General features: G+C 36.3%; 1 protein-coding gene and 1 long non-coding RNA gene across 2 annotated transcripts in view; one reads left to right on the top strand and one right to left on the bottom strand.

Moving 5' to 3' along the window:
- LOC107684912 (guanine nucleotide exchange factor VAV2-like) overlaps nucleotides 1-17,516 on the top strand; it is a 157,842-nt gene that overhangs the window by 107,669 nt on the left and 32,657 nt on the right. Inside the window, exons 5-6 of the mRNA XM_016481294.1 lie at nucleotides 14,127-14,232; nucleotides 14,377-14,391. Coding sequence (XP_016336780.1) covers nucleotides 14,127-14,232; nucleotides 14,377-14,391 — 121 coding nt within the window. The remainder of the gene's footprint in view (nucleotides 1-14,126; nucleotides 14,233-14,376; nucleotides 14,392-17,516) is intronic.
- Nucleotides 7,800-8,592, bottom strand: LOC107684909 (uncharacterized). Its single transcript, XR_001633900.1, has 3 exons — nucleotides 8,493-8,592; nucleotides 8,118-8,324; nucleotides 7,800-8,017 (listed from the first exon to the last, which is right to left on the bottom strand). It is a non-coding gene; the product is annotated as an uncharacterized LOC107684909 (long non-coding RNA).

The following is a 17,516-nucleotide window of genomic DNA, read 5'->3' as shown; positions in this document are numbered from 1 at the left end:
TGAAAATGCAAATTCATTCTCTGCCAGCAGGAGGTGCTTTAAAGCGGGAGAAACTGAGGTTTCCCCAGTAACGGCTGTACACAAAGCAGCGCTGAGCTCACAAACGCTGCTTTATCAGGCATATAACATGCAAGATGAAATGAAAATGACATCGAAAATTTCTAAAGTTAGTCTTCCTTCAGAAATACAGTGATATAAAAACACCCGCGCCTCGTTTTGATTTTTAAACGTGCAATACGTGCTCATGTTTATTCAACGAAGCCTTTTGGAAAATCGATCAGTTTTGATATTGTGGCGAGCGCCACAAGTAAATACATGTATGGGAAACACATCCCACAGCACAACCACCTGAGCCCAACTTCAGTCTACTCATCACCTTAACTTTAACTTCGTTTGTAGCCTTCGCCATAGCCAGACTGATAAACAAACACAGACCGGAAGTTAACTTCGGGCCAGGCGCGTGCACCCAATGAAACTTCTAAAGCTTGAAGCATCAGAATCGGCATCGGTGTCGGCCGATCATCATATGTGAATAACTGCATTGCAGGCTGGTTTAAGGTGTGCCCCTAAATGTTTAGTCAGGGGCTACAGTGCTCCTAGTAAAAATAGTTAGTCTGGAGCCCTGCCTAGGATCCGGACTAGAGATTTTTCTACAATGTATCCTTCTGTAAGCATATGTGGTAGCTGTCGGTGGACAGAACTGCTTTATGCTACACATTTACACATGAGAGCAACAAAGAAACATGAAGTAATGCAAAACTGATGAGAAAGAAAAGAACTTAAAGGACACTGGTAATGCCTGCACCATGTTGACCCTAGTTCAGGCCTCAACACTGCGAGAGATTTTTGGGCTAGTTGGGCTGCATTGCCATGGAAAATCATACATTTATTTATTTGTTTTTATGACTTTCAAACTTAGGTATATAGTTATTCTTAGATTTATTCTACAATGTTGTTGCAAATTTTATTGATTTTATTGACTGTGACTTTCAAACTTAGGTATATAGTTATTCTTAGATTTATTCTACAATGTTGTTGCAAATTTTATTGATTTGTCACCAAGAATGTTGTCAAGCTGGGTGACATAGAGGTTTTATTGATAATTTAAAAATGGCTTGTTGAAAGCATTAAATCAGTATTATTTTGCATTGTATGCCATTGTTTTCAAAGAGTGTTTAGGAATTTATTCTAGCTCATGGCAATTTTTTTATTTGTAAAGAAGTTATTTTTTGTAAATGTTGTTTTTGGGAAGGATTTTTTATTTTTATTTTTTATTTTTTTGAAGAAAACAATCATTTTTAATAATGTTCATTTTCCTATTTTAATTATGTTTGCATAAAATGTTCAGTAATACATTTTAAAAGTATTTTATTCAGTGGATTATCCACAAGTAGTCTAGATGTTTAATATATAAACCATTTTTTATTGAATTACCAGTAAAAAAAAAGCACTGGAAAACTGTAAACAAAAGTCTTTTTTATCATTATTTTATTTTTACCTGGGGGTCTTTCTGGCATTTCCAGAAATCCCTCATCTGTCAGCTCGCTATACCTTCACCTTGGTTACATATTACTGGTGACATATCAGAATTCACAAAACAACAATTTTCAATACATCACTTGAATCCAAATGTTTAAGTTTACGAGGCATAAAAAAAACAAAATCAACAAATGTAAGAACAGTTCTGTCAACTGGCCCAAAACATTCTCACACTGGCCCCGGGCCTTTGGACCACCTTTACTGTTGATTCCTGATATATGTGAGGCCATATGTGGACCTTTGACATTTCCACTGTCGACAGCCTCTTGCACTGATCCGTATCGACTTTAGACGCTGCCTGATGTGGCCTCAAGTGATTGCTGACCTCTTTCAATGTTCTTGATATCTCTCTGCCATCTGACCCCTCTTTGCATGCAGATTCATGTCGAAACACATTTCAGTGCCTAATCTAATAGAGGTTAAACCCATGCCCAGCACACAAACACTCACTGCACCGCCAGTGATGGAACAGTGAATTTGAGTGAATTAATTAAACTACCCATCCATGTGGACCCATGACCTTTTACAGCCGTAAATATGGTTAAATTCCAACACTACGCTGCCGTCTGATTATTGGAAAGGTCCCCGATATGATGCGCCAGGACACAGTTTAACAAGCACTTTCATCAGGCTGCTCGGAGCACTCTTAATTGGACTGTGATATCATTGTCTGCTTTAATGAAAATGTGCATGAAAGGGTTTGCTGCAGTGCTGCTGAACCTCAGAAGTCATGTGGCTTCAATAGGTTTATTCATATAAGCCCTGTGTCTGTTTCTGTTAGATTGGAGATGTTTCTCAGAATTGTGCCATAAATGGGGCCAAATGCAGTGCGAATGAGAAGACTGCTGATTGTACTCAGTAATAGTGTTGTATCTTTCGGTTATTGAAGTAAAGATCGTGGTTCACTTGAAGAGATAAATGGTAGAAAGTGCTAATCAAGGTGCTTTTGTGAAAGGTTAATGGTGTTGAAGTAGCACTTTGCTCGGGCTTACTCTTGAATGTGAGAAATGACTGAGACACTCCTCTTCAAAAGAACATTAAAAGACAGACAGTGTTCACTCATACTGTGTGTGTGTGTGTGTGTGTGTGTATATATATATATATATATATATATAATACACTTTTTAAAGAAGTACCTTGGCTTCTACCGTTTTTACATGTTTGTTTTGTTTGTGATTTACAAAGAACTGAAAATGAGACTGTGAGGGATGGAAGTTCAGTCAGTTCAGTATGTCAGACTTTCTGAATGTCCTCAGCCACATCCAGTTTTCACAGCCTCTTTTTTTTTCCAAACTCAAAAAATAGCAGAAAATGTATTTTCACTTTTTATACTTTCTTTCTTCCCATTTAATGTGACCATGGGGATTGACAGACTCAGTATGATCATCTGAAGGACTACATAGAACAATTTCTGAACTGAAGATATTTAATAACTTTTTAATATAAATACAAGTTTTTTCTTTGTTGTTTTCTGTATCCTGTAATTTTCACATCATTGGCCAGTGTGTTTGTAACAGTGATGTTAACAGTGGTTCAGAAGGGGAACTCCGTCACAAACTATTGTGTTTAATTTCCACACACCTCTGTATTTTGAGATGTTAACGGGTTCTGAACCAGGGACTGTGGTCTTGAGTGCTGTGTATTCAGGTATGCACTGATCCGAACTGACTGCTGTTGGTAATTGAGTGGTATAAATATGGCAGGGTTGTTAATTCTGAGTTATTATTTGTGAGTAATCTGTGAGTTCACTTCCAATTCAGCCCTATTGGATTTCCCAGCATCACCATCTCTTTCCACTATATTTAATGTGTTCATCCAAAAACTGACAAAGCATGAAATTGTTCAATTTTAGCAAGCAGACTGTGTCCCTTTGTGTGGATGTACATCATGTCAGCAATGATTTACTTCATCCTAACTGGTTGCTGCTATGTTACATTCTCACCTGAGGCATTGTGGGTAGTGGAGCCTCAGGCTAAAGCACTCTGAGCTTCCAGGAGGGACAAACGACTGCCATTGGCACCTGTCTCTCCTGGCACCTCAGGTTGAACTCGGGTGACCTATTCAGTCAAGATGATGGACGTGTTGGGAAATTTGACAAACATTCAGTCGAATCCTCAAATAATGTACAGAACATCTCAACCAAGTAGTTTTGCACTCCGAAAATCCGCATGTTGCCACATTGCTGCTTATTAAGCCCTTACTAGCCATTCTGTAGGTAACTTGAAACAAAGTTTTCATTAAAATTAGAAGTTTCTTTAGTCCACATGACTTTGATTTTCACATATATTTATAAGTAGATATGTTTTTTTAAGAAATAGTTTTGATGATAAATAAATGTCCCAATATACTTGTTTTCCTCCCGCAAAATGTAATACTTTCATTAAGGCTTTTTATTGTTCATTATAATATCATTGTTATTAACATGTTATTGATATATTGTTTTTGCCTGTGAAAAAATATGTAAATGATTCAAGATCAATAAACTATGAGTGAATATATATATTTTTTAGTTTTGAATAAATTAGTAGAAAGGACAGTGGGTGTCACATCATTGACCAATCTGTTTTGTAATGTTAAATATTTGTGGAATGAAGGAATTTTTAGTAAATGTTGTATAAAATTTTAAATTTTAATTTCAGCAATTTAATTCTCAGCCAATCAGAATGTATAATCTCATTTACTATTATTAAATTATTATTGTTATATATTAATATTATATTAGGTATCAGCCACCCTGCTGTCTTGAAATGTACGTCACCTATTGAAAAACACATTTAAGTCTGTGCCCTGCTGATGCTCTTCTAAATGCATTCATTTTATTTTTCTTTTGTTTCTGGTCTTTGGATTTTTTATCCCAATGGAGACTAAGGGACTTTTTGCCCAGAACTGCAGTTTGTTGTCTTCAGAGAGGCTTTGAGATGGTCTGAGACTTGAGGTCACATCTTCTGACAGATATGCAAAATGTTGCCTGTCTGATAACATATGTACAGATCCTTACACCATGTTGGTGTGGATCAGTGTGGCTGGGCCAGTGTGCCAGGCATGCAGAAACAGCATGTGGTCCTCTTTTCTTGCCATGCCCTGAGTCCATATGTAGTGTGTTCTGCCAGTGTTATGAACTGTTCCCCTTATCTTCCCTCTCATTACTTCATCCAGGGTTACTGGGATCAGTTCTAGTATGACAGTGTGCGAAGTTAACTTTTATTGACATACTGCTATGAATTTGGGATGGATCCTTTGCTCTCCTCTAAACATGGTTTTCCCTTTCTGGGTTTGTGGTTGGCTAAGCGAAGGAAAGGTTCAAGAATGCTGTTAGACAAGTGAAATCACTTGCGAGTGGTCTCAGAGCAACCTCTGTGGTCCTGATGGTTTAGAGAGCATGAAACCACAAAATATTTCACAATTTCAGTGAATTCTTGGTTGTGGCCCAAATGGAGTCGTACTCCGGTATCATAAAGAATCTTTCCGCACTTTCAATATACAGATTATGATTATTTACACCATGTTGAATCATAAACTAGTCAGGATTTTTCCATTGGCACTCATAGATGTAAATGTATAATGCCCACCCACCAGAACCACAAGTTGGATCAGCCTTAATAACATTTATTTGACAGTAGAGCTGGTTTTTGGTTTGTTGTATTCTTGTATAAAGAAGCATTTTGTGCTATTTCCATGTGCTCATGCTGATTATGGCCCAAAGTTTGTGATTTTACATAATTATACCTAATGGGGTCATGTCATTGCATCCAAAAGTAGATAACCTATTTTTGCCATCCAGATTTAATTAATAGTAAGAAAAAAACGCATGTTATTTTTTTTGACAGTCTGTTTTCTATCCTATGCGATACGCACAGAACCTCACAATCCACTGTACAGATCACTGCACCTCACATAATGCAGCTAATACTTGTCCTCAGGGATTTGAGGTCACACGATAGAGCCTTCAGAATTTGTTTTATTTTTTTTTGCTTCAGTTCCTTTGCAGTTTGGGACTAGTGTGATTCAGAAGGACAATGTGTTTTTTTCTTTAGTCCACTGTGCTATGATAGACAGCAGCTCTGCGAGTGTGGAAAGTCAACACGACTAATGAGGGAGGACAGCAAGTCATCCGTCCTTCAGGGTGAACTGTACAACCTCAATTAATACTTCAAATAATCCCTTCTCCAAGTGTACACACTGCTGCGTGTTAGATTGAGGCCAGCACCTTTCTTTTTATTAGCTTGTCTATTTCTACCTTCTGTTCAAACATAAGCATACATGTCATGTTTTGTCATTTTGAAAAAGGAACACCATTCAAATTGTTCAAAAAGGTAATTATTTTGAATTCAACAATTTCACAGTTCTCTCAAAGGACTTTCAAAGTGAAGGTAGTCTTATCCATGTACTGGTCCTGCTGTAAAACACAGTTTTAATGAAAGACGGTTCAATAAACTTAGAGCATTTCACCCTTTTTCAAACTTGTCCTTTAAAGGAAGTATTGATTGAAGGACAGTTCTCCCCAGAACCTTCTAGTGGCCTCACAGGAGTTACAATAGTTCTATTAATCTTATCTATGCACAATCAGCTTGTAACACTCCAAAGAGAAGGGAAAACTTGAAATCGCATCATATGACCCCTTTAATTGATTACAGTGTTTTAGACTCCTGTGGACTTTGCAGTATACACTCTCAGAAAGAAAGGTACAAAGCTGTACCTTTTAGGGTACAAGTGGCCGTCACTGGGGTGGTACCCTAAAGAGTACTGTTTTGTACCTCTACTTAGAGGTACAAAATTGTACCATTTAAGGGCCGATTTTGTACCCCAAGGAACAATTGTGCACATTGCAAAGGTACAAAATTGTACCTTTCATCCTTGGGGAGGCTAAATAAATAAATAAATAATACTTCAGAAATTGACTTACAGTTATGCAATTCTATTTATTTTTACAAAGAGAATGAATTACATCACACCTTAGTACAGCAAGTGTCAAAAAAACAGATCAGACATGACTCAATAATAAATATACTCATAAGCATAAAGCAGTCATTTAAAACAATAAAACCTTTAATAGGAGAACAAAAAATTGTCTAAGGTGGGCGATATACCAGTAGACACGATTAACTGGAAGAAATTTGTCAACCAGTAGAGATTTTGGACTATTGTCTCTATTGGTGTTACACGCTCATGTTTCTGTGCTCGGGGGTTTTTTTTTTCAGGCTATATTAATTTTTTGTGATACTGACACTGGTGACAAGAATTATGAAATAAAATTCATGAAATAAAATTACTCAGTGATATAAGATTTTGTTCATATTGCCCACCCCTATTTTATACTGTACAGTAATTACAAATTCAGTTGGACAAATACAAATAAAAATTTACTGTTTAACATTGATGTAAACCTTATTAAATAGGCTACATCAAGTACAGCACATTTTGAGGTTTACAGTATAAAGCTGTTTGTCTTCAGCAAGAATACCTAGTGCTTATAAATAACTTTGTAGGTATCTAATGCCTGATAATCATCCTCCTCACCTGGAGAGAGTACAATCCATTATTCATTCTCACATTCTCTCTTTATGACATTCTTCTTTAACTTCCACAAGCAGAGGTAGAGAATCATCAATCACAGTCTATTGTAACACTGTATGTTTATGCTTTTGTTAAACATGACATCTAAAGGTTTCATAATTTGAAAATGTTCTTTGACAGTCATTCAGACCACATGTTATTGAAAAATTTGCCTCATAAGCATAAATAGGACCAATGTGCTGCATTCATTGGACAATCATGAATATTCTCCAAGAGCATTTTGTGAAACAGAACAGGCAGGGCATTTTTGAAGGTGAGGTTGATTACTCCTAACTGCAGTAGGTAGAGGGTTGTCACCATCCACAGTAAGTTCTTCAGTCACTGGCATCCTGTACTTAAACTTGGTGAAGATGGTTTGCTCTAAATGAGAAAGCACAAATCAGATTTTATCTCAGTCAAATTTTTTCTCAGCAGATGATTTTACTGATAGAGAAAAATACTCTACATACACAAAGTGTAAGATAATTATTACATTATACCATTTGTATGTGGGCACATTAAATACATTAAGATTTATAAAAAACATTTATCACAGACATATAAGTCAGACAGAGAACAATATGCTCACCTTCCCAAGCACAATGCAGTGTTCGAGCTAATCTCTGAACAAGACTGGCAACATGAGAAGTGCTGCTTTAAAACAGTTCCTGAAACACAAGACATGACATACAAATAAATATGCAGAAATCCATCCAAGGATAGAATTGGATAGGCTTAATAAAGAGGACAAAGTTGAAGAGTCAATTACCATGATGGTCTTCACTGAAAGATTCCTCTCTAGCCTCTTTGTGCAGCGTTGATAGAGATTTCCCTTGAGCAAGCCGTAGCACACTGGACGCAATGTTTCTTGAAAGTGGTGGCATAGATTAACAGATTAATACAGGAAACCAATTTCTTGATGAAGCTGCAAATAGTTAAGAAAAACACAAGCATAAGTAAATCAGAAGATTTTTTACAGTTTCAGTGTCCAGAGTTTAATTTTAGAATTATAATTCTACATTAACCTCTGATGGACTCTTTAAGAATGGATATTTGTTGACAGCATCTTCAACAGTCATTTTACTAGTAATCTTCTTTCACCTACAGGCAAAGGTCTTCTTTATTCACTCTTCAACAAAGCAAGTATCTGGCTGTGTCCTTCTGTACTGGTCTTGCAGGACTTTTACCTGTCCCATTATTGATGTAACATTCTCTCCAACAACATCAATTTCCTTGTGCATAGACAAACACAAAAACAATCAGACAGCAAGTTATTTCTAATTTCTAAGCATGAAAATAATGAAAAGGTTTGTAATAATGATAAATTTGAGAACAATACACTGGTTACATGTAGCACTGTAAAAAAAAAAAGAAAAAAAAAAGATAAAATATGCTCTCACCAAAGGCCTTGTAATCTTGTAGTTTTTTTCCTTCTTCAACATCCTCACATTTAAACTTGTGTGTCAGAGACATGCACCATGTGTGCTATTTAGAATAACATTTGGGCAACAAACAAAAAAATTACACAAAATAAACTGCATGAACAGAACCAAGGGTAGGACATTATAAGAAACCCCGTCTACTTGCATATCCGTGTTTTTTAAAAAGGGGTACCTCAGAGTCAGGCCCTTAGCCATTTGAGCATACTCTTCATTAGTTGAAGACCTGCAGAAATATTTTAAACACATGAGTACAGCTTTAAATGTTTAAAACTGAATGTAAGTCATTAAGACCTTGGCACAGTTAATGAGAAATACTTACATCTTGTAATGAGCTATGTTTTCATACAATGTTCTAATAATTTTGTTCCTATGTGCTGCTGAAAGCCTGCACTCCTTTTGGTCCAACTTAGCCTGAACATTAAAAGGGAACTTTAGAACTTCAAAAACTGTTGATGGGCTGATATTACTATGGTAAAAAAGAGGAAGTAATAATTAGGCATTGCAATGTCCCATGTACATAAAATAGTACAAATAGTTATTAATACTGAAAAGACAAATTATTACATTAACAATGACACTAACTTCAACATTTTACCAAGCAAGTTTTACTTGAAATATGTGCTCCACCCTTTTCTTTATCATTTTAGCGTTAACCTTGATGAATGACTATAGTGTACACATAAATAGCTATGCATAATTCCATATTAGAAGCCCAAATTACCATCAGTGAAGTAACAGAACACAAATATATCATCAAGTGTTTTTTTAACAAATACATATTCGCTTGCGTGCGGTCCTTTTACTTTATTAATCTTTTGCTTGCCGTTTGATGGATCAATTTAACACAAAATGTCCGTGTATAACGTTAATCTGAGTGAGAGCACTGAGTAAAATTTGTGCGGCCCAAAACGTCGTTACACTCGCAACGGCGGTCTAAAAGTCTCAAAATATAAAATGTTATATAATCACTAATTACAATGGTAAACATTTCAAATATAGGCAGTGTTGGCGCTAGTTATTAAAGCAATACAACATGAGAGGCTGTGTAAATATAACGTTAGTGACACCAAGAAAATCCTCGAGAAAACACTCAGTTATCTTAACTTTTTAACATGTAACGTTAACAGCGTACTTGCCGTCAAAAACACCGTCCTCTCCTCTTCTGTGACATCTTTACAAAATTAAATTAGCTGTACACGTCTCCTCAGCTCCATCCTGGGCTAACGTACACCAGCTAGTCTACTTTTCGCGGGCTTCATGCAGGGGTACACGACACCAAGTCAAAAATCAACAGAGCATGGCGACACATGTGTAAAAATAATAATATACAAAATTATTCTGCATTTACCTGAGAATTGTAAACTCCAAAAAACACTCTGTCAGAACGCAAATTCACTCGCTTCAGAATTGACTGAAGCCAAGAGAGGGAAATTCTTAAAGCGACAACAACCATAACGATCTGTAAAATTTCAAAGGTACAAAAATGTACCTCTCACATCTGATTGTACCTTCATGACTCTTTTTGGGTACCCTAAGGACCTATTTTGTACCTTTAAAGGTACAGTTATATGTTTTGTTGTATAATGAATTTTACTTTTATCCTGCAAAGCAATGTAAGATGTGAAGAAACATACAAACACAGACAGAAGCTTTTGTATAAACAAACTCTCTAATAAGACCTTCTAGCAATACATCGAATTTCCCACAATGCCCCCGGATTGTTCATTGTAAGTAACAGTGGATTTACTCTTATTCAGCAGCCTCAGGCACAAACTAAAAATTTCAGTCACTCAAATAAATAAAACACTCAAAAATTATAATCTTGAGTATTATTTGTTCTGAAAGTCATGTGAGTGGCAGAAGGTGATGAAGTTCTTTATAAAATTGTGCAGCTGTTTTCTCTAACTTATATCTCAGGTGGTTTTTCTGGATTTGCAGGTATAGAAGGTCACACAGATGGATTTACACCCAGCAATTTATGATAGACTAACAATCCTCCAACTATTGGCTTCCATCCATCTATGCCAGTCTTGATTCAGATTCTCATGATTCAGCGAAACGGTTTTGGATATAAACTAAGATGGTGATAGCTTAGATATTTATGTAGTCTACCAACACATTAAATTCATTCATGTTAGCTAACTGTATGATTCTGTTTGAACTGTTCATTTGTGAAATGAACATTACTTGGACACATTCACTTCTGATAACAGAACACTCTAAACTGTAATGTAGACACATGCATTTTCTGTAAAGCTGCTTTGAAACAGTTTATATTGTGAAATAGATACAAATAAATTTGAATTGAATGGAATTTAATTGAGTTGCTGGATATAGTTGTGCGTTGAGCAGCTAGCCTGGTACCTCTTACAAAACCCTGCTGAAAAAAAAAACTTTTTAACCAGCCTGGTTTGCTAGTCATGGCTGATTTAAGCTGGTGGTTTTTATGATAGTTTAAGCTAATTTAAAATATTCCCCCAGCATGACCAGCTGAAAAGTTCCCTGAATCCCTCTAAAACCAGCAAAAAGATCGGCAAACCAGGTTTGGCTGGTTTAAAATGTTTTGTTTTTGTTTTGTTTTTTCAGCAGGGAAGTATTGTGTTTTGTGAAACAATTAACTTTCATTTTGTCGCAAATAAATCGTTTTGGCAAGGGATTGCTACAGCAAATAAAATCACACAAACTCCCCGAAGCCAGCAGGATGTGGACCTGTAATTTCTTATCTTTGTTGTTCCCCTAGCAAAATATTCTCTTCGTTTGCATTGAAATAATCATGTATTTTGCTAAAGAGCATGAAGTGTTATATAATAGCAAAGTTATGGTATATTATAGTATGGAACTAATCATCTTACTTACTATTTAAAAAGCTTTAAAGTGGGAATGTGGCTTTCCAGAGCATCCTAGCACACTCACACAAGTTGTTAAATGCTAATTATGAAAATTGGCAAACTTCTTTGTTATCTGCTAGACATAGATGCAAATATACTGCTGCATCTCATTATAAAAGCAAATGTTAATTTGGTTATCATCACTTGTTTTGGAAGGGAGGATTGAAAGAAGGGTGGAGGGATGTGTTGGTATCTCTGTTCTCCATGAGCTGATGAGGCAGTGAGCTAATCTCCTGGGCAGGCATTTGATTCAAGCCGCATTAGCTTTTCACACTTGTTTTAGCCTGCAATTGGACACATCAGCAGAAGTGCGGAAGGAACTTGTTGCTGTCTGTTTGCAAAGCCATCTGGTATGTGTGTTTGAGAGAGTGTGTTCTTCTCTTAGGGAGGGATGAATGACTAATTTGATTGTTGCTGTGAGACACAGCTGGGACCAGAACACCTTCTGTGATGGCAGCCCGCTTTATTTCAGCTGTTCCTTTTCTCCCCTGAGAGAACGACAGCAGAGTGTGCACTGATGAATGGCATCGCTACGGTCTCAGAGCTCTTTTCGATGTCTGATAAACACGTGCACAAGCTAATCAGAGCCGTGAACTGTATGTGATGGCACAGACTATGTCCCAAATATTTCAGAATTCTGTCTCAGACACTTTGCAAACTGTCCCTAACCAGGAGAGATGTGATAAATGTATATGATCTCTTTCATGTTGATCTGATATCTTGGGATATTTTGTCAGACATTTTCTATTTTTGACACATAACGCTGGATATTTTAGTGCATTGTTTTGTATCTTTGGGCAGTACGTAGCGTCAAGTGATAACAAAAAGGTAACTTGACACTGCAGACCTGGTACATTGTGACTGGTTAGGAGACAGTATGTCTTTGGCACGTCATACTTCCATAGACTACTGTTAAAATATATATATTTAAAAAAATATACACACCAAAACTGCATTTATTTGATGAAAAATACAGTAAAAAATTTGAATATTGTGAAATATTATTTCAGTTGAACATAATGGTGTATATTTAAATTATTGGTGTTTTATTCCTATGGCAAAGCTGAATTTTCAGCCAGCTGAAATTTTTTTCCAGTCTTCGGTGTCACATGATCTTTCAGAAATAATACTAATATGCTGATTTGATGCTCAAAAAAATCTTATTATCATTGTTGAAAACAGTGCTGCTTAATAATTTTGTGAAAACTGTGATGCAGTTTTTTCAGGATTCTTTGATGAATAGAAAGTTCAAAAGAACAGCATTTACAGTATTTAACATTATAAATGTATTTACTTTCATAAATGTATTCATTTCTTTCCAGTCACAGAAACTTACTAAAAAATTCTGGTAACACTGTAGAATAGGGAACACATGTTCACTATTAACTAAGAGTTTTCCCTGAACGAACTCCTAATTTGCTACTTATTAATAGTAGTTGTTAAGTTAAGGTATGGGGTAGGATTAAGGGATCTAAAATATGGTCATGCAGAATAAGGCATTAACATGTGCTTTATAAGTACAAATAAACAGACAATATGCTAGTAAAATGTATGCTAATAAGCAACTAGTTAATAGTGAGAATTGGTCCTTAAAGGGATAGTTCACCCAAAAATGAAAATTACCCCATGATTTAGGCCTACTCACCCTCGAGGCATCCTAGGTGTTTATGACTTTCTTCTTTCAAACGAATCCAATCGGAGTTATATTTAAAAATGTCCTGGCTCTTCCTAGCTTTATAATGGCAGTGAATGGGTGTTATTTTTCAATAGTCCAAAAGAAGTGCAATAAAGTGCATCCATCCATCATAAAAAGTGTCCCACGTGGCTCCGGGGGGTTAACAAAGGCCTCGTGAAGTGAATCAATGTGTTCCGGCAGATGACGTAGGACATAGGCGCAGAGTAAGCTCTGGTGAGAAGTGTCTAATGCAGAAGTGCAGAGGAGAGATCAAAACAAAACACTGGTCACAAATTAGAAGTAAAAAACAAGGATTTTTTGTCAGAGGATTTCAATATAATCCAAGAGGAGACTGGTTTTCCTTTGCTAAACATAGGAAACTTCGCTTCCTTTGCTCCTGTAAACAAAATCGTGGTTCTCGTGAGACTAGCATATTCTCACCGAACCTTACTCTACGCCTACGTCCTACATCATCCGCTGGAACGCGAATCTCTCGTGTACACATGTACGACAGTTAGTGGAAGCTAGAGATTACTGTTTTAATATGGATTAAAAGTTTTAAATATGGATATTTTTCTTATAAAAATGCATCAATTCGCTTCAGGGGGCCTTTATTAACCCCCCGGAGCCGTGTGGGACACTTTTTATGATGGATGGATGTGCTTTATTGGACTTCTTTTGGAGTATTGAAAAATAACACCCATTCACTGCCATTATAAAGCTTGGAAGAGCTAGGACATTTTTTAATATAACTCCAATTGGATTCGTGTGAAAGAAGAAAGTCATATACACCTAGGATGCCTTGAGAGTGAGTAAATCATGGGGTAATTTTCATTTTTGGTTGAACTATCCCTTTAAAATTAAGTGTTACCAAAATTCTCAGAGCATTAAATGGAGAGACCTTAAAAAAGGCCTTGGTGTTTAAATGCTTCCTGCTATCCCAGAGACAACTAAATGTAAATCCGTTTGTATCTGTCTTTTTATTGTATTTTAAACCACTGCTTCCTCTGTGCCTTTTTTCCTGCACAGTGAGCATGATGTGGGAGAGGATGACATATACGACTGTGTCCCTTGTGATGACGATGGAGACGACATCTACGAGGACATCATCAAGGTGGAGGTTAGACAGCCCATGGTGAGTGAGACGCCATATGGACGACGCTCATTGGTGCGTGTGTGAGAAGGGTATAGATGGATTGTTTCCTGTCATTTTCCCATGGCTGTGCGCAAGTTCACTTGCTCTGCTTACATTTACTGCTTTGCCTCCTTAATGCTGCAGATCAGATACATGCAGGTAAGTGTCACGCTGAACCGCACATGATTCTCTTATGCTCCTTCAGTGCTCCTCTTTCCTTTCCTTTAAATGTGTGTCGGTACAAGCCCTTCAGCCCTTTACGAATATACAGTATGAAGAACTTGCTGAAAAGTCCCACACTCTCATGACTCTTAATTGAATTTCCATTTATTTAGGAATAGGTGACCAAAAAAAATTATATTTTGTAATCAGATGTTTTGAGAAATGTTTATGCTGCTATTTTCCATGCAGTGAAAGTATATGATGACCAGATCTTGATAACACCTCAAATCTCATTTACGCATGTTCATATTTAAACTTTCCACATGAAGACGCTTCATGCCAGACCATTGTTTTGCATATGTTTTGTAACTTATCAGGACAGACCAGTTTGAATATGCAGAAACCTGGGGCCCCATTTATAAAATGCACATATGCACATTGGATTTGATCCTGAATACCATTGATTCTATCCTACGTGAAAAGTGAGGAACAAATCAGCATGTATAAAGACAAAAGCTGATTTGAAAATGTTCTTATGTGTACACCAACTGTAGAGCATGTGTACAAACTTTCTGACTCTCATATACTGTACCATTTTGAAGGGGTCCTGAACTGCATTTTTTAATTATTTGATAAAGTTTCCCGAGGTGCATTTATAATGTTAGTGTGATTTTTACATCAATAATTGTCATAATTTAGAAATAAAAGAACATTTGATTAATTTGATTTGATCCCTGATTTTAGCCCTCTGATGTGAATGCTCTGTTGGAAGGGGCGTGTGTCAGCTGACTTCAATGGAAACACCCGTTGTTGCTATGATTGGCTAACATCTTTGCATATGAAATAAGTACATGTATAATACTTTTTGCTTTATTATATTTACTATGTTTTTACTATAAAAGCTGTTGAGATTAACTAATCATGGAGAGTGTTATTAGTGTTAGTGAGAGTGTTAGTGCTATTATAGGATTATATTTAGATCGACTCCCGTCGCATGAGGTTGCAGCGATGTAGCCGATGGCAGACTGTTGAACGCATGAATGCAGTGATCTCGTCATTGCAACTCAAGTTTTGCACTTTCACAAATGCTGTCATCATAACTAACAGTGCAAACACAATGTAAATAAGAGATTCATTGTGTGGTGTAGACTGCATAATTAAATATAAACTTGCACTGTGTGATTGACAGCTACAGCGATTATAAAGGGAGCATTCAATGATCGCTTTCTATATATAATTCAATCACAATTTAAATAACAAATTATTTTCATGCTACTAAGAGAAACAATATTTAGTTGACCGTTAAGTCACTGGCTTGATTTACTGACGCATAAACAGTAATAAATGATTTTGAGACAAAGAATATCTGACTGTACACGAATCATTACATATCAGAAAACACTGATCGCAGATTAGGCATTAGAATTAACATGGTTACTTACATGTTGTGCTATTACTGTCAGGTCCATATCTTAGAATAAAAGTCTGTTTGCAAAGTCTGTGCCAAAACTGCAACTGATTAACCAAAGAATCCACAGTGAAATGTACCAAACAAACAAATAATGCTCTACTGAGACATCCACATAGTTGAAAATAAAAAAGCACTATCTTAAGATTGGGAACCTTTGGAAGAAAATGTTATTTTTAGTCCAGTGATCCTGCATTGCTCATCTCTCCTTCTCATCTCACTAATGCTCCAGTGGGCGGGGCCAAAGACATGATGATGTAGAAGTAGGCGTTGATCTGATTCTGCAGAGGTGGGCTTTCATCGCACTATTACGTCATAATGTGACAAAATCTTCTGAAATGAGTCATTTTTTGATCTTGGTTTCAATAAAAGCTGTTTTTGGACTAGCAAGGAAGTTTTGAGCCCTGAAACTTACAGGATGTTTTTATAGTACAATGACCTCCTACATGTAAAAACATCAAGGAAAATTTGATTTCTTAATTCATGACCTCTTTAATTCAGTTAATTCAACATTATGAAAATGTAAAGATAAGCATGCAATTACAATATGCTTTTTAATAATTATATCACTTATATTAATGATATACTGAAAATAATAATATATGTCCACCACACACGTTGTACAGAAAGTATAAACTATAGTTGACTTCAAAAGACTTGAAATACAGAACACAAGTTGTTTGGACTACTTCTGTGGTGTATACTTTTATAGTATTATTTGTCCTTTTTGTCCTTTGGAGCTTTACAGCATGTATTCACTTGCATTACACCAAGAGCAAGTGATTATGCTTAATCAAATGTTCTATTAGGTCATATAGATCTAGATATCTGTATATGTTCATTTTATGGAAAGCAGCAGCGTGAACATTCAGCAAAACATCTGCCTTTGTGTTCCAGGAATGAAAGAAAGGCATTGGTTTGGAACGACATGAGCTTGAGAAAACAATATCAGACTTTCATTTTTGATAAACTGTTCTTTTTAATATTTGGGGAATTTAATTATCTTTTTTAGTATGTGGGGTACAATGTATTTATTATCCTTTAAGCTACATCATTTTTTCATCATATTTAAATCCATCTCGCAATATTCATCAAAATAATAGTATTTATTTTATGGCTGGAGCATCTTCCCTTTGCTAGAAATGAGAAAGGAGGGGAGGCTGACTCAGTGCTAATGCCCGTCTGAGTTTAACGTGTGTGCTGTCGCACTGAATTAGCTAATGTTAAGTTATTTTAAACCCACGAGGGAGGAAATCCCTCCTACAGACAGAGAAAACTGCTGGGTCCTGCCTTCACAGAGATACACACAACCAAACTCAGATTGAGATGCACAATCTGTATCAACAGACAGATGCTACAACAAAGACACATCAGACTCAAATACACACAAATACAGCAACTCAAATGAGGGAGAGGAAGAAAACATGGCAGAAAATGAGTGTCAGAGACCAAGACAGGTGTTTCTCAACTGTTTTGTTGTGCAGATTATATCTTCTTGATCTTCTCTATGTCAGACAATTTCCAGATTTACCACAATAGCCACTGGAGTTTCACATATGCCCCATTATTCAGTGAAAGTCACAGATGTATTTGCCGTTCCCAATCCTGGCTGCTTTCAGTGTTGCTAGGCGGCCCTTTGGAAGGATTTTTTTTT

Source organism: Sinocyclocheilus anshuiensis, unplaced genomic scaffold (assembly GCF_001515605.1).
Source record: "Sinocyclocheilus anshuiensis isolate Anshui unplaced genomic scaffold, SAMN03320099.WGS_v1.1 scaffold633, whole genome shotgun sequence".
NCBI classification, from domain to species: domain Eukaryota; kingdom Metazoa; phylum Chordata; class Actinopteri; order Cypriniformes; family Cyprinidae; genus Sinocyclocheilus; species Sinocyclocheilus anshuiensis.
Note: the sequence above shows the minus strand (reverse complement) of the source record. Positions and strands in the feature narration are given on the sequence as shown.